General features: G+C 41.8%; 1 protein-coding gene across 17 annotated transcripts in view; it reads right to left on the minus strand.

The window, feature by feature from the left end:
* The window catches only part of SOX5 (SRY-box transcription factor 5), a 569,059-nt gene that overhangs the window by 279,529 nt on the left and 264,787 nt on the right, over positions 1-24,743 (minus strand). For 7 of the 17 annotated variants that reach the window (XM_083818466.1, XM_083818465.1, XM_083818464.1 and 4 more), the window contains exon 1: positions 15,965-16,103. The exons of 2 other annotated variants lie outside the window; for them this stretch is intronic. In XM_083818466.1, coding sequence (XP_083674592.1) covers positions 15,965-16,002 — 38 coding nt within the window. In that variant the 5' untranslated portion in view covers positions 16,003-16,103. Of the gene's footprint in view, positions 1-15,964; positions 16,104-16,812; positions 18,225-24,743 lie in introns of those variants that run through there. 8 more of the 17 variants (XM_083818476.1, XM_083818463.1, XM_083818459.1 and 5 more) reach the window with 8 other exon arrangements.

Raw genomic sequence — 24,743 nt, forward strand, 5'->3', positions numbered from 1 at the left:
AATCACACTGAAGTCAACAGGAAACATTACATACATAATTTCTCCACATTTTGAAATTTAACCTGAAAACTAAAGAATAAAGCTTAAGAAAAACTGTTTAACATCTGCCTATCCCACATGTTCTAATCGAGTCATGGCAAGGTCTGGGGCAGAGCCTGAATTATACCTAAAAGATGAGCAGTGTCCCATTTTAATTTGTAAATGACATTGTTAGTTACAGGGGAAAAATTACAAAGACAAAGTGAAAATTCTTTTGTTGATGTCCTAATCTCATAGCAAGTCCAAAACCCACAGAACTTCAAAGGTGTCAAAGCCACTCAGAGCCTAACAGGACCGGCCTTTGTTTGTGTGTTCAACCTACCATATTCCTTCTCAGACTTCGCTCAGTATGATTTCAAGCAACTTACTTTTAATAAGGATTAAACCCACTTAATTGAAGTATTTTCAGACATCACATCACTATCAGGCCTGATTAATGGGTCTTGAAGTCTGCAGCAGCTAGGCTGCATTCCTTATATATTCTAAATATGACTATATATTTGCATTCTGAGTTCTTTCTCAGTTAAAAACCAGCGTGAGCAAAATAAATTCCACAATCCCACATTTTGTATACAAAGGGCATCACACATATCCTGCGACTTAAGCTATTCTCCTGAAATTATCTTAGTCTCACACAATCACACTTCAAACACCCCATATGTCCAGTTTGGTTATTCCTCCTTTAAAAAGCTAATAAATGTAATACTTAAATGCAACTGTATTTCCTCTAAAAACAATTATGTGCAGTACTTTGTGCCAGGAAAAGCATCAATAGGAATCATTAACAGCGCTTCCACTTTATTTTCGTCCCGTTTAATGGGCCCAATCCAACATCCAAGTTAAGTCAATGAGAGTCTTATAATTGTTTTCAGTAGGAGCTGGACAGAGCCCTGTGATCATAAATGAATGTGGGGCTTGTGAAAGGAGGCCGAATGACAAGCATATCCTCTGTTTATTCACACTACAATACTGCAAAGAACAAGATCAAACTTCCACATGATGCTCCTAGCAAGAGCTGCACAGGAGCCAGTAATAAAAGCTTTGGAGGTGAGGGCAAACAGTGCTCTCTGGACTTGCTCAGTCTTTGCACTCTTTTCTAAGACTACCACTAAGGGCATCAAACTCCTCCAAACACAACCCAAGTTCTCATTTACTGAAAACCGGACTGACACAAGATACTCAGTGCCTGGTGAGAAGTGAATTTTAGCTATTCCTCTCCTGAAGTGTTCTTAAAATTTTAAAAACACAATAAAAGACCCACTACTTGGTGCTACAAGTACCCTCCTGTTCAACGGGGTTATTTTCATCTCAAAGAAAGAATGAGTCATCTGCACAATAGTTCACAATTGCAAAGCATGTGTATTGCATTATTGAATTCTACCTGATAAACAGGTCTAAATACACAGATCAATTTATTTCAGACACTCACTTTGACATTTCATATGGATAAAAGTAAGGACAGAGAAAAATGAGCTCAGATTTTCTCCCAGACACCCCTGGGAGTGGTATATTTCTAAATAAATTAGATACATGAGCCAAACTATTAAAAACATTATTTTACTCCAAAATTCTTGAAGGGCACACACATTTTTGTATTAGCTGGCTCACATGAAATTCTTTCACACAGTTATTTTTTATTTCTTTACAAAAACCATACATTCTTCCTACACGTTTGTCCTTTCCTCCTGCTTTCAGTGTTAAATAATACAACAGAATCTTTGAAAATACAGATGTTACATAGCCTTTGAAATGTAGGAGCCAACTTCATTCCGGAGACATTCAAAACTGTAGATAGAACTTCCTGGAAGGCACACACAGCACATGATGCTTCAAGGGATTTCCAGAGTCCTGTGCTGACATGGACCTGACCTCACCTTCCTCCATACTCTGGAGCTAGATGGTCAAAGAAACTGGCACTCCTGAATATCATTAACCTCACTTTATTTTGGATCATGACAACGACAGGCAATGAAAAAAGCTGGAGTTCAACCTTTGAACCATTATTTACACCCAGCCTCAGTGCAAATGCCACTGTAACCTGATGGGAAGGTTGAACTGGCCAAAATCCAGGAGAACGAGCCACACCAGATCTAACAAGTGCATCTTCCTCTGCTGATCATCCTCTCTCCATCTCAAGCTTTTCTCCAGTCAGATGTTTAAACTTAATGGGAAGGGTGATGTGATGCACGAGGTTGTTTAAGACCAACAGCACACGACCCATCTAGAATTTTAGCAGTGGAAAGTAGGGAAAAAAAGAGGAGATAGACAGCTATTTATTCTGTCCTTATTAACACCATGAGGGAACTTGGGTTAACAGGGTAAATCAAATCAAACAGTTCATGGACCCAGCTTGAAAGCTGCCATTTTAATCAAAAGCAGGACAACTGGCAGGTTGCTCCAAGCCACAGTTGCACTCTCCTACCCTCGGACACCTCCTTTTCCCAATCCTCCCTCCCGTACCACCAGCTGCTGCCTCAGGTTTGACCTGTCATGCACCCACCCTGGAAATTCCTTCAAACCACAGTGGACTGGAGGCATCTACAGAAAATAAATTGACAATAAATATGACTATTACCTAAAGGGAGAGGGAGGCGAAGCTACGAAAATGACCAGAGTGTTGACATTGGTCAAATAGACTTTCCCTTCTAAAATTTCCAAGAACACACGGCCGTATAGTAAAGGCTTCATTATGAGCCCACTCGTTGCATTTCTTACAGAATTTCTTCTCACCCACCCCTGAATACAGGAGCTTATTCTTGTGTGATTATTAATGCTGAAGAGCTAATAGGCTGCTATATCCCACTCTTGAAGAAACCCATTTTATGGCGTGCAACACGAAGAAGTGTTTCACTAAGAAACCAGTTAAATAACTTCAGTACAGTTGCTATGGGAAGACATGGTGGCCAGAGAACTAGCGTCTTTGCTTTTGCTTTCCATTAGGATCACCATTTAAATGGCCACAGAATTTTCTTAAGCTTAATAGACTTTTTGTTTTAATCTCTACCTCTCAGATATGGTGCTTCCCATAAAAATGTAGAAAGCATGCTTGTCGGGGAGGAGGTGAAAGAAGAGTTGAGGAAGGAAGAGACAGGACAGGAATAACACACAGGACCTTGAGTCTATTAGCCAGTTAGGGCTATAAAACCTTAATACTGTTAAGACTTACTTCACAGGCATTTTTCAAAAAGTTGGATTTTTGCTGTCCGTACATTACGATTCACCTAAAACTATTTGGAAGCTTTAAAGTTGCCAGTATTATCATCATTTTATCCATTGAGATTCAACTTTATCTTTCTTTCATCATCTCAGATGCTCTCTATAAAAAGACAAGCCCATGCAAATGAAATGCAATAGTTAAAAGCAGTACTTTCTCAAGACTACATAACTTAGAGAAAAGGAATCTTTATAAAATGAGAATGAAAATAACAATTAGTCCTTTTATTCACTCTCCTAACATCCCAGAAGCAAACAATCCAGCCCTACTTTTAAATGAAAAGTACATTTATTGAGAAAAGCATTCAGCAACGTTATGATCTGACATGAGCAGCTCTCTAGTCACAGCAGCAAGAAACCTTTAGCCCTGTCCAAAGGTGTTAACAATGTAGTACTAATGTGACACGGCACTAAATGGATGGCCAAACACAGAGGCTTTGTTACATGCAGGGGGTTGAATTTTCGTCATCTTTTTCCAAACACGCACCTAAGGAAAACATTCACAAATGCCTTCATTAAAAACGGTAAAAGCAAAGAAGCTGCATATTTTATCCTGTATATTTTTAGGATACATCTAGCAAAGGCAAAGAAAGAATACCTAAATTGCTAACAAAAAGTGAAAGCTCCAAATGTTTTTGATTTTTTGTACAGTGTATCTTCTTTTGCTTAACCTATTAGGAGTTAAACATGGGCTGGACAGAGTATGAAATTAACGCATACTTGAATCCTCTCCTAACTTACAATTTTTTGTATATTTTGCAAATGGTTCTCTACCAAAGATTTTATACAGTTTGATTCATTCTAAATCTTTAAACAGATGAATTGAGTCAAAATCATTGCATTATATGCCTGTAATTTATGCTATCAACTTTGTTTTCCACCACTGCACCACTAAAGGAAAACTGCTGTCCTGATTTAAAGCTGTAAATTCAGATCAAATGGGAAAGTGTTAGATTCAGAAGGGCTTTTGGTCCATTAACTTCCATGCTGATTTGACACGCTCTGCAGTGCTTGGGCAACAGACTCTGCCATACAACGTATTCCTAAGCAAACAGTGCTTTGTGTCATAAACCATCTGGGGTGTCAGCTCCAAGGGCCACTCATCTAAACTCCTCTGATACATTTGGAAATGCTGAGGTGCAGAACAGAAAGTTTTCTCCACCACAAAATCCCTTTAGCAAGGTTAAGGAGACAGCGCCGTCAGAGGAATGATGGAAGGAAAAAAATTTTGGCTGAGGCAGTTGTTTTCATTATTCCACTGAAGAAAATCATTGGATACACAAGCTTTCTGAAAACACTATGATTTTTCTAAGGTACCAATAGAAGTGATACCATTCATAACCTGGACAGTGCTCCCTTTCATATCAGAGCCTATAGTCGCAAAGCTAAGTGCCAAGCAGATGGTTGAAATCTGTTTTGTATAAAAAGTGTGTGCACGCTTTTTTTTTTTTCTTTTCAGATTGAGTTCTTTGTATTCATATTCAGGCCTAGGTTCTAGCCATCAAAACACTGGCACTGAAGCAATCATTAGCAGCATTTTAGACAACTGGCAACTAAGGTATTCGCAGTTCTCCACAAAATGTTCAGCTAATATCTCCCAGATGTATAATTAAGGCAAAAGATCATCTTCTTAAATTGGTATCAGTGCTTTGGATGGCCTTTCAATAGACTGCATATGTATGTAAAAAGCTATTTTATTTATCTTCCTTTTTTTTTTTTTTTAAATAATTTTCTAACTTTTATTATGCTCTATTTTTTAGAGCTGCTTTTAAAAATACAGGCTTCCACAGCAGACTCTACCCCACTATAACAACAGCAACTTCACTCATCTTGTTTTCACCTTTCTAATAAATGCCGAGAAGGAAATTCTATAAATTATTGCAGTAATAAGGCTCTGCCTTTCTTATTTGATGACCATTGATTAAATAATATGCTTTATTTGGTTTATTTGATCTAATACAGAAATATACGAAAGGCTATGCTGTTCTGCAGGGGTCTGCTCCAGACAAGGGCAGCTAGCCCTCCAAGAATCGCTGATGTATCTGCTGCTGTTACGCCCAATAACCCGGAGCACGTCACCTCCATTTTGGGTATCCCTTTCACGTCGTTTGTCAATAGGCTGCTTATCACCACAAAGAGCAAATCCAGAAATACTCACCAGTATGGGGTTCTGCTACCTGCCCGGGGTTCTCATGGAGTCTGGGAGCTGCAGACAATAATTTGCCTGGTGACTAATTAACAGAGGTCACAGTTTTGACAACCAAGGTTATCAAACACAAGTATAGCTGGTAGACTGCATTTTTTGTGCAGCGGTCTCGCTTCAGACTGTGGTGGCCACAACCGGGAGTTACTACCTTAGAAAACACAGTTTCAAAACAAAGATTAATTTTCCGTACAGTGCCAAGTCCACTAAGGCCCAGATGTTAGCTCTGGCAGAATTCAGGTGAATTTTTCATCACCGCCAGGCTGATGGCTCTAATCTGCCAGAGACACCATGTTATTTAGGAGGAGTAGCTAGTTAACATGTCTTTAAAGCACGCTCATACAGAACTTCTGAAATCTACAGATCTGCAGAAGCCTGCAGAAGCCTCTACAAGTGCTTTAGAAATTCGGGCTGCATTGCAACCAATGCAAGTTAGCTGCACATTACAGAAAGTCAGGATTCTGCTCCACAATCTTCTCACTAACCACCACTTCGTGCTGTCCTGGTTTACCAAGGTGAAAAACACCAGCCTTTTTCACAGAGTTGAGCAGAACATTAATTAATTAGGCTTACGCTTTTAGGACCTGACACTGAACTTCAGTGCCAGCGAGACCAAACACTCGGTGTGAATAGCCACCTTTTAAAATGATGCCTTGGCTGGCCCTATCACAAAATAGGTTGTTGTGAACACACTGCTGAATAACTACTACTGAAATACTATGGCACATGCCTGATTATAATCCATTATCTTGAAAGTAGTCTCCCTCTTAAAAAGCTTATCAAAGAAAATAACTTAATAGCTCAGTCATAATATTCATAGGCTACACAGATCAAATCCACTTAGGACTCCTTACTTTATACTACACTCTGTTGAGAAAATGGGTAAGAGACACAACACAGAGGCCGGATCTAAACCTACCTGCAGAGCCCACCGATTCAGCTCAACTCTTACTGAGCATGCAGTTGGAAACGGAAAAAAATACCGAAACGGATTAGGAGAACTTTCAACATGAATAACAAAATAATTCCTCCCTCTTAATAAGCTTGTCTCATTTCCTTCATTTTGGATCTCTGTCGCACATTTAAAAAAACAGATGTCAGGAACGCGGGTAGGAATCACCGTGCGTTTTGTGTTTTGTACCATGCTTTTTGCTTTTAAGCTAGTTGGTTTGCTCGCTGCGGCTGCCTGCACCGCTGCGTTCGGTAGAGTCTGTTCCTCACATTAATACTCTCCATGTGAAGAATTTTTTCCTGGACTCCCCCAGTGCCTGGTCCTTAGGTTATAAAACATCTGACAGCTCTTGTACATATGGCTGAAGATGTTAATTGTTCTCCGGGATGAAACCCTTTCTGGACTCTTGGTTACACACACCGTCTTTCAATTGGCTGCCTAGCCGCTGCCACCTAACCTCAGTTCTCCCCAGTAGCCTCCAGGTAGGGAGTTCACGCTCCAACAACTGGCAGGGCTGGAGACGGTATTCCCTGCCAGCCCTCACCAGCACGGCCCAGGCAGTAAATATTTCTGTACTTTATACTGTTATTTATACTCCAAAGTCCCTGTTTTAAATATTTAAGTAATTCCAATCTTACATTTTCATCTTGTTAGAAGGAGACCTTTAGAAATTATAATTGGGCAGACAGAAGTCTGTAATTTGCAGTTCTATGGAGCTCAAGATGGAAAAGAATGGTTTAGAGGTCAAAAAACAGGACTAGCAGTCAATATCTCTAGTTTTTAAACCCATCCATGCAAACAATTATGTGACACTGTCCCTCAGTTTTCTCATCTACAGGTTGAGGCTAATCTTGCTTCCCAATTGGAAGAGCACAGGAATCTTCCTGATTTGTATATTAATGCTTTCCAAATGCTCTGGATTCCCAAACAGAAGACATTAGAGGAAGTATGATTAACAATATCTGTACTTCTAGCAGTAAAGCAACTTCTACATATATATGTGTAAAAAATACACAGAGATAGAACACACATACACATGTATTACTCGATTTAAAAACTCTAAAGCACAGTTTCAGGACTAAAATCTCATTCATGAACCATGCTAGGGATCTCTTACCTACTCTCTGTTTCTGAATTTTTCCCATACAAAGACACATTGATATTAGTCTAAGCTCCAAGCACAAAGGGTGCTCTGTGGAATGGAAAGAAACCTTCTTTTTTGTGTTTGTACAGTGACGAGCATAATGGGGTCCTGATTCAGGATGCCTGTACTCTACAAAAACACACTAAATCAATGACACTAATACACATGCAGATTATCTATAAAAGAAATGCATGGCATACTCGAGAGCAATACAGTATTTTTCTCCAACTTTGCATGGTATTTCACACAAGCACCACAGCCTACTGTTTTACTGAGTCACACAATTAGTTTCAAAGTTTAGGCAAAGAGATCAAATCTGAGCAGAACTTACAAAGCACAAGCAAAGGACGAGAGTCTTCCACTGAGAAATTCTGCTGCATTCCCATCTCAGTTGCAAAAGCAGAATGAACTCTATGTTCATATGGTTTCAACAAAGATGAGTCAATAGCCACCTTTACAATACACTGCCCATAAATATCTACTTAAATCTCAAAAAAGTACGCGCAAAAGACAAACCAAAGGCAGAATCTGAAAATACAAGTGTATTTTCTGTGTCTCTGTGCACTTCAAACTCACAAAAGCTTGGATATTTTTAATGGAAGTGGAAAAGAAATCTATTTGGCTTTACGCAGCAACTGCAAAATGAAACTGTACCAAAAGAATTATGTTGCATGCTCTGTTTTCACTTGATTTCATTTAGCTTTTTAGTTCTATTTCAGTTTTGTTTCATTTAGCTTTTTTTTTTTTTTTTTAATAATCATCATGTTTTGGTGATTCACATTTCACACCAGCACAGGAACAAGTCATGTAAATACAACACAACAAAATGACCCAGTTTGTTAATAGACATGCCAAACGGGTAAGAACATCCTTCCCTCCGCCCTTATCAACTATCACCTTCCCACACATCTCATTTCTATCCAAAAAAGCCTCTGCCCCAGTGAGGCCACAGCATCAAAATTTAGGGAGAAAGCCCTATGAATAGAAACCTGACTAAAGCTTTGGAGAAAATGCTTCCAAGTCTTGTTTCAAAAAGTGACTGCAGTGAGGCCGCTAAGGGAATTTCTCTGGAAACCATAAGCTTCTCCACAGTCAAAGGCAGCATGGGCAGCACTACAGCAAGCCAATGCCCCCTCCCAGCAAAGAGCTCCACCAAAGCGCCCCAACCCTAATGCAGGCAGGCTGCCTCCAGCGGTGAAAGGACACTGGATGCTTCGTGCTCGCCATTAAACTTTCTCTTGTTTAAAACAAGAAATACCTCTAAAGTGTCTACATTATAAAGGCTGTACGCAAAGTTGCATTTAGGTCTTTCAGGCTGCGATGAATTTTAGTCACATCCCATTCAATGAAAGTACAGCCTCTTTGAGACTCTCAGCAAACGGCAGATAACAGCTTAATGTAATCCAGTAACAGGACACTGCAAACTACAGAGAACAAACAGGAATGTGTCTGCTTGCGTGCACACTCATTCTTGTGTTTTTCTAGGCTCACACTTTTAATTGGCCGAAGAACTTTGGTGAAATCTTTCCAATTAACTGTGCTAAGAAAGTAAGAACAAAATTCTGAATTGTTCAGAGCCACTAACATTTTCCTTACTCTTGGTCTTATGCTATCTGTTGAGTTGGCAAGTAGCTCCATCTCACCGTCAGAATGATTATCGTTGCCCATGCCCAACCTGGGAGATGAATGAATGAAATATGGGACATTTTTTTCACTCCCACATTCTTAAAATCAAGAAAACAACAAGCTCAGCACCAAAGAAACCAAGAGGATGACAAATTGCATGAGTTTTTCTTTACATAAACTACATTCCTTGTTCTCTTTTCTCCCGAGCTACAAAGGTTCATGAAGTACAGGAGATGAAGACAATGGTCTTAACTATGCAAAAATAATACATTTCCCCCACACAGAGTTCCTCACTGCTAAAAAGAACTCTGGTTCTTCTGGCAAGAAAATTCAACGTCTATTCATTCCGCTTATGTTTTTGCCCCAAAAGTAATGGGATTATGCTAAGATTAGTAAAACAGAAACAAATATGCATTAATAAGACTAAAATATAACCACACAGAAAAGTTAGCACTAAGGTAATGTTTTATGATATACTGAGATTGAATAGCACACAGACACCCACATTCTATGGAAAAAAAAAAGAAAAAAAAAAAGCAATTAAGTCTGTCTATATGAACTTGAGAAAACACAACAGAAGTATACAGTAAAGCAGAAATAAAATAAAATTATTATAGATGTCAAAAAGCAATTGCTGATATGAATTTCCATGCTTGGTCTTTCAAAAAAAATGTACAAAAAGGCAATCTATTATATCAAACATCAATTTTAAAAATAACAAACATAATTACAGTATAGCCTTTATATTTACGTACAGAATGACTGAGAAATGTTACCTGATTAATCCCCCAACACTTTTAAGGGAAACAAGGTCAACTCCAATTTCAAACTTTCAAAGCGAGCCCCAAGCTTTCTCTCATTTTCACTTTAACTATCTATGTTCTACAAGTCAAAAATCGCACCATCACGTTGAACAAAATTTTTTTTCTTAAAGTGACAGACGGACAATTCGAAGAGAAGTACCTTGACAGACCCAAACGGGGTGTAGGACAACGTTCAGAAGTGTCCTTATGACTAGCCAGCTAAGCCACCCCCGCAAGCACACCACAGCATGGGCGCCACCTCGCCCGCTCCTCAGCTGCACAGTAACACCTGGCAGTTCCAGCGACCAAAATCCAGCTCTGTGCCTCCTCTCTTTCTTTTTCTGTTAAGAACAAACAAACACTGCACCCATTCTTAAAAACCAAAAAAAAACAAAAAAAAAACACTAGGTGCAGGAGCAATGCAGGGAGCTGCTTTCCCAGTCCCCAACCACTTCCTCCAGTCTTTCCAGACGCACGACCCCACGGTGCTTCAGAGACCTCCTCTACACCGGGCTCGGCCTCAGGGACAGACCCAGCCCCTGGGGTGGCCCCGTGGGACTCCTCACCCTGGGGTGCCCCGCTGGCGGCTGTCTGGGCCCGACAGAGCGTGGAGAAGCATCCCAGGACCAGGCCGCCCTGTGGGCTGGGGGGTGCCTGCTGCCCAAGGCTGGGCAGAGAAATGCCAGTGGGCTCCCAAGTCCTCCAAGTAACTTCAACTGGCAGAGGTGCTGCAAGGACGTGGCCAGGATCTGCTTAGCTTGCAGTGTAATTTTCAAGGTATTCAAATAAAACGCGATTTTTTTCCGCTTGTAAGAAGTACCGGAGACTTGACGCGTGTTCCAAGAGATAAAAATTCACGAATATTTTCAAAAGGAAAAGCGCTTTGCTTCTAAGGATGCTCCTTGTTAAGCCCGCTCTTTGTCATCAGCAGAGACGTACCACAGCTATGGATTAATTGCTGCGAGCACTCCTTTCCTCTTGACCACTGCAGCAGAACTCACAGGCACTGAATGTTTCCAGTGCGCGCAGGTACAACGGGACAATATTTTTCCCCTCCACTTAAAAGTTAATTATACTTAAACCAGGCCAGAGCAAGAAATTCATAAAAAAAAAAAAAAAAAACAAGAGGATGTCAAACTCACTTCTGCAAGAGTTGCTAAGGCAGAGGTAGCTGACACGCAAACTTCAACATTAAGAGATTATTTTAAAGTACAGTATGAAAGCACGCAAAGAAACTGTAAATCTACCTTGGGAGATACTCCTTCTCCTGTATAAATATTATATATATTTTTAAACACAGCTACTGATACATCGCATTACACGGACGTGAATGCCTATCCTATTATCAGGGAACTTCACATTAAAGGAACTCAGCTGGATACTATGTGCTTCTCAAACGGTAAAGCCATAAATGCTCGTTAAAAGCTCCCCGAGAAGTAGTAAATATTTTGTAAACTAGTTATGTATTTAAGATCTCTGGACAGCAAGAGAAGGAAAAACAATTCCTCTCCCATCTAAAGGTACCAATCAAACACACTATGCACATAAACATCGCAAGATGCTTGGTGGGAGAGTGTATGTGTTTGTGTGTGTTTTAATTAACTCCTTGAATGCATACGATGAGCCAGCCACCCAGAATTAGTAATGCCAAACTCCCGATTTGATTCAAATGCAGTGAATACAACAGTGGGATTGTGCAGGCTGGTGTGTCACTCATCACTTCTCTCATCTGCGCTTTCTTTGCGTTCCAAGTCTAGTTCACAATTGCAGCAACTGGTAAATTATTGAGATGTTCATTAAAATCTATAATCTGTAACAGTCATCTTCTTCCTCAATAAGCATAAGCACCACAAATGAAATTAGCGCACACAGGACATTAATGAGTAGCCTGCGAATGCATTAATTCCTTCAGACTCATCTCAGAGAAATAAAATCGTGTCAATTTTTGTCACGGCAAAGAACAACCGTCTGAAACTTTTAACTGGCACTACATTCGTGTTTCAGATCCCAAACCCCTAGACCTAAATACGCAAGCAATAAAGTCATTTTCTGAAAGCATCTCCATGGAAGGCAAATGTTATTCAGCCCAGTATTAAAGAAATCTTGTTGTCTTACTTTAAATGAAGGAATAATCGCTCTCACTTCTACAGGTAGATTTTAGGAGAGTGGGACATCATTCTGAGCAAGCCGGTTGATAGAAAGGCATTATTCTTTCTCCAAAAATTCCCAGCAAACGCAGTAGAAGAAGAAAGCTTTTAGGGTAACTTTAGCTAAGAAAAGCACTTAGGAATACGCAAAGTTTCCTTTTAGGAAAATGATTTCTCCATTTGACAGTGTTGGTACAACCCCAAAATAAATTCAGTGGGAGTCTGAAATGACTCGTGCAGTGCAGCAGTGAAGCAGCTAAGTATATTTTTCTCCTCCCAGCAGAGGCTTGCTTTACATCTTTGAGCCTCTCCTCTCTACACGCTATTCACTAGCGCACAGAATGTTTCCAGGGCACAGAAATGGTGACTGCCAATGCTAAACTTGTTCTCCTGTCCCCATCCCCACTGCTCCCATCCACGCCTTTTGTCTTTTCTAGCTCTTCCTTTTTTCCTGTGGAAGCACTAACCTAACCTTCTTTCTTCCACTTTACCTTGAATTGGCATATTCAAAAAAAAAAAAAAAAAAAAAAGAATGCAAAAGAGAAAGAGAAAGGATGTCACTTTGTCCTGATGCCTAGCATAGCTTCTCTCTCAGTCTACAGAGAAATGTAAATATGCAGTAATTAATTTGGGTTTAAGAACATTCCATACACTAGGGACATTGTTAAGCAGTCACTTTATCTATTTTTCATTTAACAGATTTTATTAAGACATTAAAACTTTATGTTGGGCATTTTTGAGATCTTATCATTCGGTAAATTTCACAGCTGTCCATGATGGTTCTGGCCGCATTATCTCTACCTTTTCCTCAAAGTAAACTTTCTTTCTATTGCAGCCGTACCTGATATATTTAAGCATGATAACTCATCTTAAAAATAAACTTAAAAAAGAGAAAAAAAGGCAAAAGAAAAGTTATCATTTTTGAGACCTATAAAGCCAATTCAGAGTGCCACAGGTACATCACAAAGTATGTCCCAGAAGTTAATCTTGCCCTCTGTAATAAACAGAGCAGATTCCAGTTATAATTTCTTCCTACTACCTTTCTGCAAACATCATCCCCCTCAGCATATGCGTTGTGATGCTCCTCTCTATCAAGCAACGGAACTGCCACAAACAGAAAGAAAGAAGTGCTAGTAACTTCTCGGGAAAGCACGAAAGCCCTCACATTTTTGGTACGGTAATTAATTATACATGCCAATTCACAAAATCTAGTGCAATTTACTACTGATGCTGAACGAATTAATGAATGTTTATTTGTCTGACACTCAGGATCATTTTCATTCCAAGCGCGTACCACAGATGCCCGTGATAATGACCACAGACGCGAGAGAAGCCCCCTTGATTCAGATCTCTCGAGTTGGGGTGACTCAGACTGCAAGCAGTCCAGAAACTTCACCAGGATACACTGACACATCACGGAAAAGACAACAGGGAAAGCAGAACAACCTTCCGAGATACAGGCAGACACTCGGAAATCTGAACTGCAAACAACTCTGCCTGACAAATCTTTACCTCCTTGCAATTCACTGTTCGAGTTTAAAAGGGGACAGTGGGAGACGGGCAGCAGCAGCACAACCGAACTCAGTCATGCAGATAGGACATGTGGGACCCCAGCGACTGCAGAAATGTGCTCCAAGAACAGCGCCTGCTGCAGATCTGGGCAAATAACCTGCTACGAATGTCTAAAACCCAATCCTCATACATCGTGCATATGTACACACGTGAACCCCGTGAGCGTGTGTGTGTCTGTGCATCTGTGTGTGAGAGACAGTGCGTCCTCATGGCTGTTTTCTGATAAATACACATATATTACATGGACAGTATCTACTCTGCGTATATGTGTGTAACTATAGTCAAACACACACAATGTAAACAAATGGTAATGATTAACAGAGATATTGGTTTGTATTACCAATTTCAACTGCAGGGGGAAAATTATAAAATAAATAAATAAATAAATAAATAAATTGTATGTCCCGAGGTTCGTTTTTATTGCTTCCCATTTCTACCGCTTGCTATTATCTGCATAGCAAAAGGAGAGCAGTTTATTGATTATTTAACTAGAATGTTTACAAGAGCAAAGCTGGGATCCCTGAAAATGAATCGTATGCCTAGAAATAAAGAGCAGAGAAGCTTGCTTTATTTCTGTAGAAGATGTTTTGTCCAAAAGAATTTGTTTGTATATAAAATTTAGATAAATATATACGATACAGAGAGACTTCAGAGGAAAAACAAAAAAGTCCAGCATCCAGAAAATGAAACAACTTCATTCTGCTTCGCAGGCTTTATAAGCATGCTGTTCATCGCAAAGTTCAAAGAATAATCTAAACCGCTTGCTTATAAATTTCTACGTATGATCTTAGTGATGCAGATGAAATACTTTGGTCTACTAATTGCATGAGCGAGACAAGCGCGTTGCTGTGATGCTACACCAGATTCGACACCAGAAACAGTACCAGTTTCCCCAGGTAGTTGAACTAAGTTGATGCAATGCACGTGAACAAAACCATCTTTTCCTATTACCATAATAATAACAAACCAGAGGAAAACGCTGAATACTCCAAGCAAGTCTGGAAAATTAATTGTATTAAGGGAGCCCTTGGAGCAGCGCAGCAACACCAATTCCACTTTCTAGCAAGGAAGTGTTCTGGTTGCAGAAAGAGGGTCGAAAGCGTTAAAATAGTTCTTTTCTGCGTTTCCCGATTTTATTTTTCTCCGATCTCTTAATTCAAGCGCTTCATCCCGTCCTTTCCGTGCACGCGTGTTCCTCAGCCCACTTAAAGTGTTTTTATCTTGCCTTCTTTTCTATGCCTTTCCTACCCAATTCGGGAGTTTTGAGCGATGAACAGCTTGACTTAGCATATTTTTAACCAGCTGGTCTAGCACCTAGCTTGCATTGCATAGTCGGATACAACCAAATGTTTATACAGGAGGTAGCTTTCACGGAGTTGAAGGAGGGAGAGGGGAAGAAAAAAAAAAAAAGAAGAACAAGAAGAAGAACAAGAAGAAGAAGAACAAGAAGAAGAAGAACAAGAAGAAGAAGAACAAGAAGAAGAAGAAGAGAAGCCCGGGCAGCGCATCCCGCCCTCCTTTATCCCCGCACAAGTTGGAGCTGCCGGCGGCGGCCGGCCCCGGGACCCCCGGCGGGGCGGGAAGCCCCGGCCGCCAGCTGCGGGGGTGCAGGGGGAGGCTCGGGGGGCTCGGGGGGCCCGGGGGGCAGCTGCGGGGGTCCCGACGGACTTTCCCCGCTCGGCGGCCCCGCGGTGCCCGGGGGAGCCGCGCTGCCGGCCGAGCAACAAAAGGGCGTGCGCTCCGCCGGGCGGCCGCCAAACTTTCCCGGGAGGGCGCGGCGAAGCGGGCCCCCCCTTCCCTTGCCTTCCCCTCTCTTCCCTGCCCTTCCCCTCCCTTCCCTTCCCTTCCCCTCCCCTCCCTCCCTCCCTCCCTCCCGCAGTCCCCCGCCGCCGCGCACCCCGGGGCAGCCCCGGTGCTGGGGGAAAGGGGGGGGGGTGTGCTACCGCCCCGCCCCCCCGCCCGGCGGACACGCGGTTTGCACGCTGCTTTTTTTTTGGGGGGGAAAGGGGGGAAAAAGGGGAAGGGGGAGCGCAGCGTGCGCCCGAATTGCGCCCCGCGGCCGCGCCGCAGGGCAGCGGAGACGCGCGGCGGGGCGCGGGGAGAGCGACCGAGAAGCGCGCCGGAGAAACGCGTAATAAAGAAGGGGGGATGATAATAATAATAATAATTTAAAAAATAATAATAAGAGCACCCCCCCAACCCGAATCGCAGCGCCCCCCCCTCCTTCCCCAGCCCCCCCCCCCCCGCCCCGCCAACTCGCCTCACCTTTCAAACTCCTGAGGTAAATCAGGGTCAGTGAGCATGCTGGAAAAGCGCAGTTTCCCTTTGTCACAGCAGCCACCTACGGTCGCCTCCGACTGAACCTGTCAAGTGAGCCCGAGCCCTCCACACCGATGGATTTTCTCTCCCTCCCTCCCTCCTCCCTCCCTCCCTCCCGGCGCGCTCGCTCTGAGCGAGGGCTCCTTGACCAGGCTCTTAAAGGGGCCGCGCCTCGCCGCAGACGAGCCCCCCCCCCCCCCGGGTCCCCCCCCGGTGTCCCCCTCCAGTCCCCCCCGGGGGTCCGGTCCCCGCCGCGGAAGGCGGCTGGGGGAACGGGATGGGGGAGCGGGGCGGGGGGGGGCGCGGGTTTTGGGGTGAGGGGGTGGGGGGGGGGAGAAAAAATTGTAAAATAAATTGGGGAAAAAAAATGTGGGGGGGGAGAGCGGCAAAAACAAAAATAAAAGCCCGGCAATCCACCTAAAGCGGCGAACCGGGAGCAAATCCCCTGCTCTGGGGAAGATCAGCGGAGAAAGAAGATAAAACAAGAGCAGACTGATTAAATTGAAACAGTTATCAACTCTGCGCGGGTTGAAATAGGGGAGAAAAGATTAGACACATAAAAATGTTACCAAAGGCATTTGTACTCCGAAGAATTTTCATTCCTTTCTCCCCCCCTCCCTCCCTGGTCTCTCTCTTTCTCTCCCTCTTTCTCTCTCTTTGGGGAGGGGAAAGAAGAAAAAAAAAACACACAACACAACAATCAGGCATTGTTCTGAGGGAAGAAAAGCAACTTTGACAGATTGAAATATAGCAGAGGCCCCTTCAAGGAAACCTGTAAACAACTTGTCACTCACTCTGTCGGTCTCACTGTTAGCTCTTGCTTTCCACAAAGTGCTGTGAACCGGCCTGGCAACGCCACCAAAGTTTCCTCGGCTCCAAACTCCATCAACCGGCCCCGCACGCCAGCACCGCCAGCACGAACGACGACCACCACCGCCTCCCCTTCCTCCTGCCGGGACTCCTGGTGCTGGGGGGGGGGGGCAGCTTTCTCCCCCCAAGGCCCCCAGCACACCCCTCTCCTCCGAGCCCCCCCGGTCCCCCTGCCCGGCTGCCGCAGCCAGGTGAGGATCTGGGTGCTGCAGGTGATGCCCCGAGGAAATTCCCCTTGCAGCCCCCTGGAGCAGAGCTGGGTGCCTTGCCCGGCCAGCGGTCCGCCTGGCACCGAGCTCCCAGAACTGGGGGGAATGAAGGAGAGATAAGGAAAAAAAGGGGAAAAAAAAAAAAAAAAAGAGAAACGAACTGTAACAAACTGGTCTCCCTGTTCTTTAACGCACACATGCACACACACCCACACACGACCACAGATCTATACTCCATTCTTTCCAGTTCCCCAACCCTAATTCCTTTCTCTCTCCCTGCTTTAATTTGCAGCTGGACAACATTAAGGGCCTTTAAAAACCACGAGGTTCTGACCCCACATCAGTTTGATTAGGTCCGCTGCCCCCTCTCTTCCCTACCTCCCAGTGACACGGCGAGAGCAACTTTACTTTCTGCAACATGCACAAGTGTACGCGCGCATTCCCACACAGTGGCCCTAAAACGTTCGATATTTTCATGCCCACCAGCTTCAAGAAACCCCCCAGAGAAAAGCTTATTATTTTTATTAATATCCAACAGCCGCACCGCTTAACGTGTTCCTATTTCCCCACGGTGTAAATGCTCTAAACCAGCAGGCTGAGGCAGGGGCCAGGCAGCCCAGGGCTGGCACAAGGCGCTATCGTCTACGAGCCCGGGACGATCATTTTGGCCACGAGCAGCACAGCCACCGTCGGCCTGTGCCCGTCGTCCCTGTGGCACATCGTGCCGTCCCCACAGAGCATCGTGCCGCTCAGGAAGCGGAGTGCTGGAGCTGAGTTCGCGGAGGCGCCTTCGCTGCAGTTCGTACCAGAGTCTGCCTTACGCCACAGCGCGTGGAGCGGAGTCACAGAGGATCTGTCAAATTCTGGCACGAGGGAGATCTAATGGCTCCTCGCTGCGGGGCAGGGTAAGCTGACTTCCTTCGGTAGCCCCTGGCAAATAATATTTTCCACAGAGGTTCGTTCACGGGAGCCTGACAAACCTTGTTACCATGTACAAGGATTTTTTATTTGTTATTTAGTAGCTAGCCCTTTTAGGACAGCTGTGAGGTAGACGCTGAGAAGCCAGCGGATGATTAAAAAGAACAATTCCAAATACTTTCCCTTTCATCTGAGCGTCTCAAACCACGTTACGTCTCACATTACTCCTCTGCAGGTAATAAATATAATTAGGGCTGATTCCAAAACTTTATTTGTATTGAAAAGTATCTCACTCCATGGGGGCTCCATTCAAATCAGCAAATCTCTGTGTGGAGTAGGAGGCTACTTAGTAGGAGAATTTGGCCTCAAATAGGGAAACTGAGATGCAGACAGGCTTAGTCGCTTGCCCGAGCTGACACAGTTAGCCAACTGCAGGAAAAGGATGAGAATAAAGATCCATGTGCCTCACAGTCGACAACAATCCTTGCGCTGCTGAAACATGTTGGGTATTTCAGCTGCTTTTCCCACAAAGCCGTGATTTTTACATGCAGCTAAAACATACTTCATCCCCATATTCATGTTTGTGAGTCCCCTTGGCCTTTCATTTTCCCTTCAATTGCCCCTCTCTAGATGCTATTCCTTCTCTGCCACTCCTTGCTTTGCTTCCCCCTTTTTTGTCACACTTGGCCTTGGGAGCAGTTTGCAGAGAGAAGCCAGTCAGAAGCCCCAGCTGGAGGAAAATGAAGGCAACCTTTTATTCAAAGGATCTGCAAAAGTTCTGGCAGAATAGGACTATCACATTTTGACTGCATGGTAGCTCCACTCAGCTCTCTAACCTCATATCCCTTCAACTCCACAACTGCCCTCCTTCTACCACGTTCGCCCTCTGTTCAGGTATATTTACCCCTCCCTATAGCGCTTTTTATTTAAGTGTCTTCATACTCCTCTGAGTTTGTGTTATGACCAGCTCCTTGGTCAGCTCTCTGCTACTCTGATTACAAACCAGAGCAATCACCATTGACACCAGGAATTACGGAACAGGACATTGGTTAGACCAGGACCAAGAACCATAATAAAAGGGAAAAAACAAAACAACCCGCCAACAAAGAAATGTTGGGGGAGAAAACAAAGATAAATGAGCAAGAGGGAGAGCTGAGAAGGAGAGAGGAAGTGGAAGAAAGAAAGGAAGTGGAGATCATTCATCTGAACATTTCTGACATGAGCCCTGCTTTTCCCTTACCCTAGTTTACAACACTTACCCTTACCCCACTGTATTTTCTGCTAAGGTACCCATCTCCATCTTGTCCTTCCTTCACCTCATATTTTCTGAGCTCCCAGCTCAGTGGTAGGAAACAGAGTTGGGTCCAAAAAGGAGAAAAAGTGTTACTGTTATTACTGTATTAATATTCTATTATTGCATTATTGTATTGATATCATTGTATTATTAACAGTCCAGACTTATCTATAAAATTATGTTGTCATACTAAGTTCAGCTGCAATGGCAATAAGGAGAAAAAGCGAGCTCAACAAATGCTTTGAGGGAATCTTTGAAAACTTTCTTCAAATTGTGTCATCTTAGAGACTTGCTTTTTAGAAATTGTCAGGACATATAACAAAAGCTGCTGTCATATTAAAAATTGAAAAGAAAACAAGAAATTTGGATAAATAACCACAAACTGAGAGATAAAAAAGTGCAACTGTCCAATTTTTGACATACAAAGTTTTACCTTGTTCCAAAACTTTTCACCAGTAATATCAAGTCCCAATGACTCTTTTTTACTCAGCAAGTCATAGTTAAAAAGCCCATTTGCAATGTTGGAGATCTTTTTCAATTCTCTTCACAAGCCTATAATTCAGGCTGCAAGCCCAAATACCTCCAAACGAGGAGAAAAGTGAAACCTCTCCCCTCAGCCCTTCCATTTGTTTGGCAAACCTGCATTTCTCTTGCTTTGCTTCCTTTAAGGGGTGCCCAAAAGAAAAAAGTTCAGGTAAAACAGGGCAATTTGGGTTGAACTAAACAAAAAAGCTCTGATTTTCATTTAGTTGAGGGGAACAAATTATAAACTCTCATCTGAATTTTTGTGCTTAACTGAATTTTTGTTGCTATTGTGGTTCTCCAGTTCAAGAGGTGAAGCAAAAAAATCAATTATCTACCCAGCTCAAGTTAGAAATACTGTAACTCTGGAATATTGCGTAGATAGAATCCACAGGTCTTTATATAAGCATATGGGCAGAAAGAAAACCTTCAACTAAGTAATTTTATTATTATTATTTTTAATTATCAAATGATAACACTTCAGCCTAGTCCCTTTGGCAGCTGCTGCAATATAATAAGTAAAGGAAGTGCTGGAAAAAAAAAAAGGGCTTTTGTTGTTTCCACTGTAGGTTTTAATAATAGAGACCTACAAGGTCCAAGGAAATGTAAGATGTTCCACAGAATGATTTACTGGAAAGTTCTCACAGAAAATACGCAAAACTCTGACGATCCTTACATGGATTTTTTTTTTAGGCATATATCCAAAGCAACTACAGCACTACGAACAAATCTTTAAAATTTCTAAGAATGGCTGTTTTGGAACAGGTTAAGATAGAGTGAAGGGAGAATAGAGTGGGGTTCATGCATTGACTATGAAGAATATCTTGCAAATAATGAGTGCTTACTTCAGAGTATGGAAATGTTTAGCTACAATGCAGTTTGGATCATATGCTTCGGAACAGATTTTTCCTTTCAGTGTGCATGCCTAGCTGCCATTTCCATTAATGGGAATTAAGTACATGTGTCAAGAGGAGAAGTTAACTCTTAGAAATATAACTAATCTATGCTTTTTTTAAAAGAATGTAAATGCCACATCAGGCATGTTTGGTGTTGGCAAAATTGAGCGCTGAATGTAGTATAGCAAAATCTGAGAAGGAGAAGGCGGTCTGGAGGACTGAAATTTCTGTGCTATTTAGAGTTTTTCAATTTACTGAATTTCTTCAGAGAAAAGTAAAACCTTGTCATTTGCAAGTGGGAAGCCCTCATTTATCAGTTATTTATTTGTAGTTTTAATAGGGGCCTATCATCTGAAACCCTCCCTGTAAAAGAGAACTGACACTACCTTTAAGGAGAAAACTGAACCTTCATCTAAAATTTGAATTCGTATTTCCCTAAGGGTCACTAAATATTACAATAAAGTTCCTAATATTTTATTTTATTTTTAAATCATGTCTGCACTCTTTGATTCTGTTAACTGCATATCAGGCAGGGTAAAGGAACCTCAAAATTAATACCCATAAATAACTAAATTTTTAGAAATAAAAATATATGTAAACACAAGTAAAATTAAATTACATGAATATTTTGGCAAAATGTAACTTCAAACTGTTTAAATGAAAGAAAGTAGAGAGGGGACACGTTCTTGACACCCTGCCCCCCACGTTCCTTTATTTTGGTTACAGCTTATTTTATTTCTCTGTACTGACAGTTAGCTACAGCGTTCTTTATTGTCTGTCTTACTAATCTTGGCTTGCACAGAAGCAGCTCAAAAATAGATAAAAAAAATAAAAACAGAACAGTTAAAAAAAATCACAAAAATAGAGGGGCATATCCATGGATAGGAACTGTGCTTGAAATGATTTAAGAAACTAACTAGGTTTCAAATCCACAGCTTCTCGTTAAAGCTCTGAACATAAAGTGTTACTAAAATAAGAACCTGTTGCTTTCAGTCTTTTTTTTCTAACTTCTTTTTTAAGCACGGCTATTTTGCATGCAATGTGCCGTCCTGATCGAAGACCGCAGCCTCACCTTACGCGCAGTCTCTGTGCTCTGCCTCCATCCTAATCAGAATGATTTCTTTCTGAGTGACAGGCCTCTTTGCCGCCAGTGCCCAGCCGTTCTCCAGACTCTGGGAAGGCAATGCCAACAGGAATGTTCCTCCTCAGTGTCATTTGCAATGACTGTTACAAACATGTAAATGTCTGCTACAATATACCGGACGATGAACTTAATTCGTTTCGTACAGATAACCAACTCCCATCAAACGGAAATGACTCCCTTTTCCCCTGGTGTGTGTGTGGAGGAGTAGCTGGTAGAAATCGAGTCTCTTTTGAACAAGCAACCTCAGTTTTATAGCCAAACATAAGCTTCTGAGCCTATGTATCGTAATAACACAACTTTGATCTATTTATAAAAGTAGATTGTGATTTTTGAGCACGATTCAAAGCATGCTGAAACTGAGATCTTTCCGCTCAACTGAGTGGGCCTTTCTGAGTCTCTCTCGATATATTTCTTACAGGTTTTATCATCACACTCTCGTCACTTCCCCAATAATAATGGTTTTTATTTAAAAACAACAACAACAACAAAAACAACAACAACAACAACAAAAACACTCATCCACTGAACAGGGCTGTAGTCATCATATTTTGTCTCCGTATTTCAAGTCTGAATGTGCTTTCCCCTATAGCCTTACTCTTACCAACCTGTGCACTGAGGACACTGGGTTTAAACAGATTTGCTTCCATTGATTGTCCAATATAAAACAAGCATCATACAGTCGAAAGCACAAAGCTCTTTTGGCATAATCCACTGTGCCTAGTCCTGTGTACTTTGTGAAAGCATTCCAGCCTTCCTCTTGTGGTCCTGAGGTTTGCTCTCGTGTTTGCAATTAAAATTCTCCAAGCCCGCAGGTACATCTCCTGTCTGCTTCTCCTCCCTAGAAGTGGCTGTCTTCTACTGCCATTAGGATCATTTATTACACTTTTACCACAGGGCTATCAGTCACCTTCAGCTAAACAGCCTGAGGTCATTTGTGGTGGCCACAACACAAGCACATACGGCTCAGTTCATGGTTGCCCTACAGTTTAGGTACTCAGTTGGATTAAAAGAAAATAGAGAATATAAAATAATCCCAAATAATTTTACCATTTTCTATTCACTCTGTACTGGAACCTATCCAAACCAGTTTAGAATTTAGACTGTAATTGTAATTAAACACAGAAAAGGTAAAATTCTTGCATTCTGTCAATTCTTTGCCTATTTTATTCCTTCTTAATCCATATAATCACAAGAACTCATGTAACCACTATATGGCAAATGTTTCAAAAAGCATAGATGCTGAAGTGTATGGTTTTTAAATTCAGAAAAAATCTCTAAGTACATTCCCTTTCTCCTGTACGATGCACACAAGTTCCCTGCATTACATATACAGTCTATGGTAAGATTATTACAAATTAGTGTTTATTAAATGCACTCTACTGATATTTAACTTGTTATACATGTCACTGGGAAGATCAAACTGTAAATTAAGCAATGATTCTAATGACATTAAATGCGTCTCTGTAAGAGGAGTCATAAAATATGTTGCTATCTTACACCTTGCACACTGAAACAACAGTCAGTGAGTACGTAGAGTTATGTTTCATTTCTAAAGCTACAAAAGCACACTATATGCATTCATGTATTTTAATGCAGCTCTGATGCAGTTTTATGAGCGATTTTCCAATTCTGGGTAAAAGTAAAAGTGATGCCATTTGGTTCTACTGAAACAAAAAGCTGAACTCCTACTTTCCAACACACAGCCTCCAATTCAGCCACTATTACAGAGAAACAAACACATAAGTGCAGTATGGAACAGCCCCATGGCTTGTTGTTATTGCCAGTTCTATCAGAAGCTAACTCTTGCTTCTGATCTCTCCTTACATGGGACAGCTAGAGGCTGGAAACATTGCTGGGGTAGCATGGTGAGGGCCCCTGGGAACACTTCTGCACCTTGTTGAAAAAGCAGGGAAAGTACTGCTACAGTATTTTGAAGTGTAAGTGTGGGGAAAATCAGAATATCTAGGGACACTTCAAAAGCCCTAATGCAATCCAGGTACAGGGTGGATAACCTCCTACTAACAATTAGCCTGTAAGCAAGACAGATCTTTAACAGGTGACACTGAAGTATATTCAGAATATAAAAGAATTGGAAAGGAGATAGTAAAAAAAAAAAAGCCAACAACAAGAAAAAAAGACAACTGGATTGAGACAAATGTTCATTAAGATTAAAACACAAAGTAGTTTCTCAGGAATGTTTATCAAAGTAAACTTACGTCATAAATTTTTCTCTGCCTGGAGAAGATCCAAAGCTGAGTGTCTCTTCTCTTGCCATATAACATTGTACTCAATCCAGAATGCACATTTGGTCACCCACTTTCCCCCTTAAATAACACTTTCTATTTCTGATGGGGCTTTTGTTTTGCTTTACAAAGTTTAATTTCTCTTTCTTTGTTGATGCGTTTTCCTTTTGTCATTATTTCAGAGTTGTGCAAAAGTAATTAGTGACATGATGCCAAGGACTGAACCTCGCAAGCAACCTAAATATTTTGATTCACTGAGAATGCAGTCCATAACTTACAAAGTGCCTGACCCCTGTCCAATAAATAAAATAAAATAAATTAGATAACTTCTGCATATTAACAGCTTTAGGCATATGCAGAGAAATATCAAAATGCAGAAACAATGAATGCCATCACATCAGGTATCAGATACTCTTTTAACACTTTAAAGAAACACAGTCACATTCTTACATACCTTTTTAGCACTTGACCCCATCTGATCCATCAACCACCTCTCCTTGTATTTGCATGTAGCCACAGCCCTTTCTTGAGAGCAATGTGGTTCCAAATCTGGGCAAAGATTTCACAACCGAGAATGTCACTGGTGAAACTTGGTTTCTAATGAATTCTGAGCTAGCGATAAAATGGCA

The sequence above is a fragment of the Anser anser genome, assembly GCF_964211835.1.
Source record: "Anser anser genome assembly, chromosome: 1".
NCBI lineage: Eukaryota > Metazoa > Chordata > Aves > Anseriformes > Anatidae > Anser > Anser anser.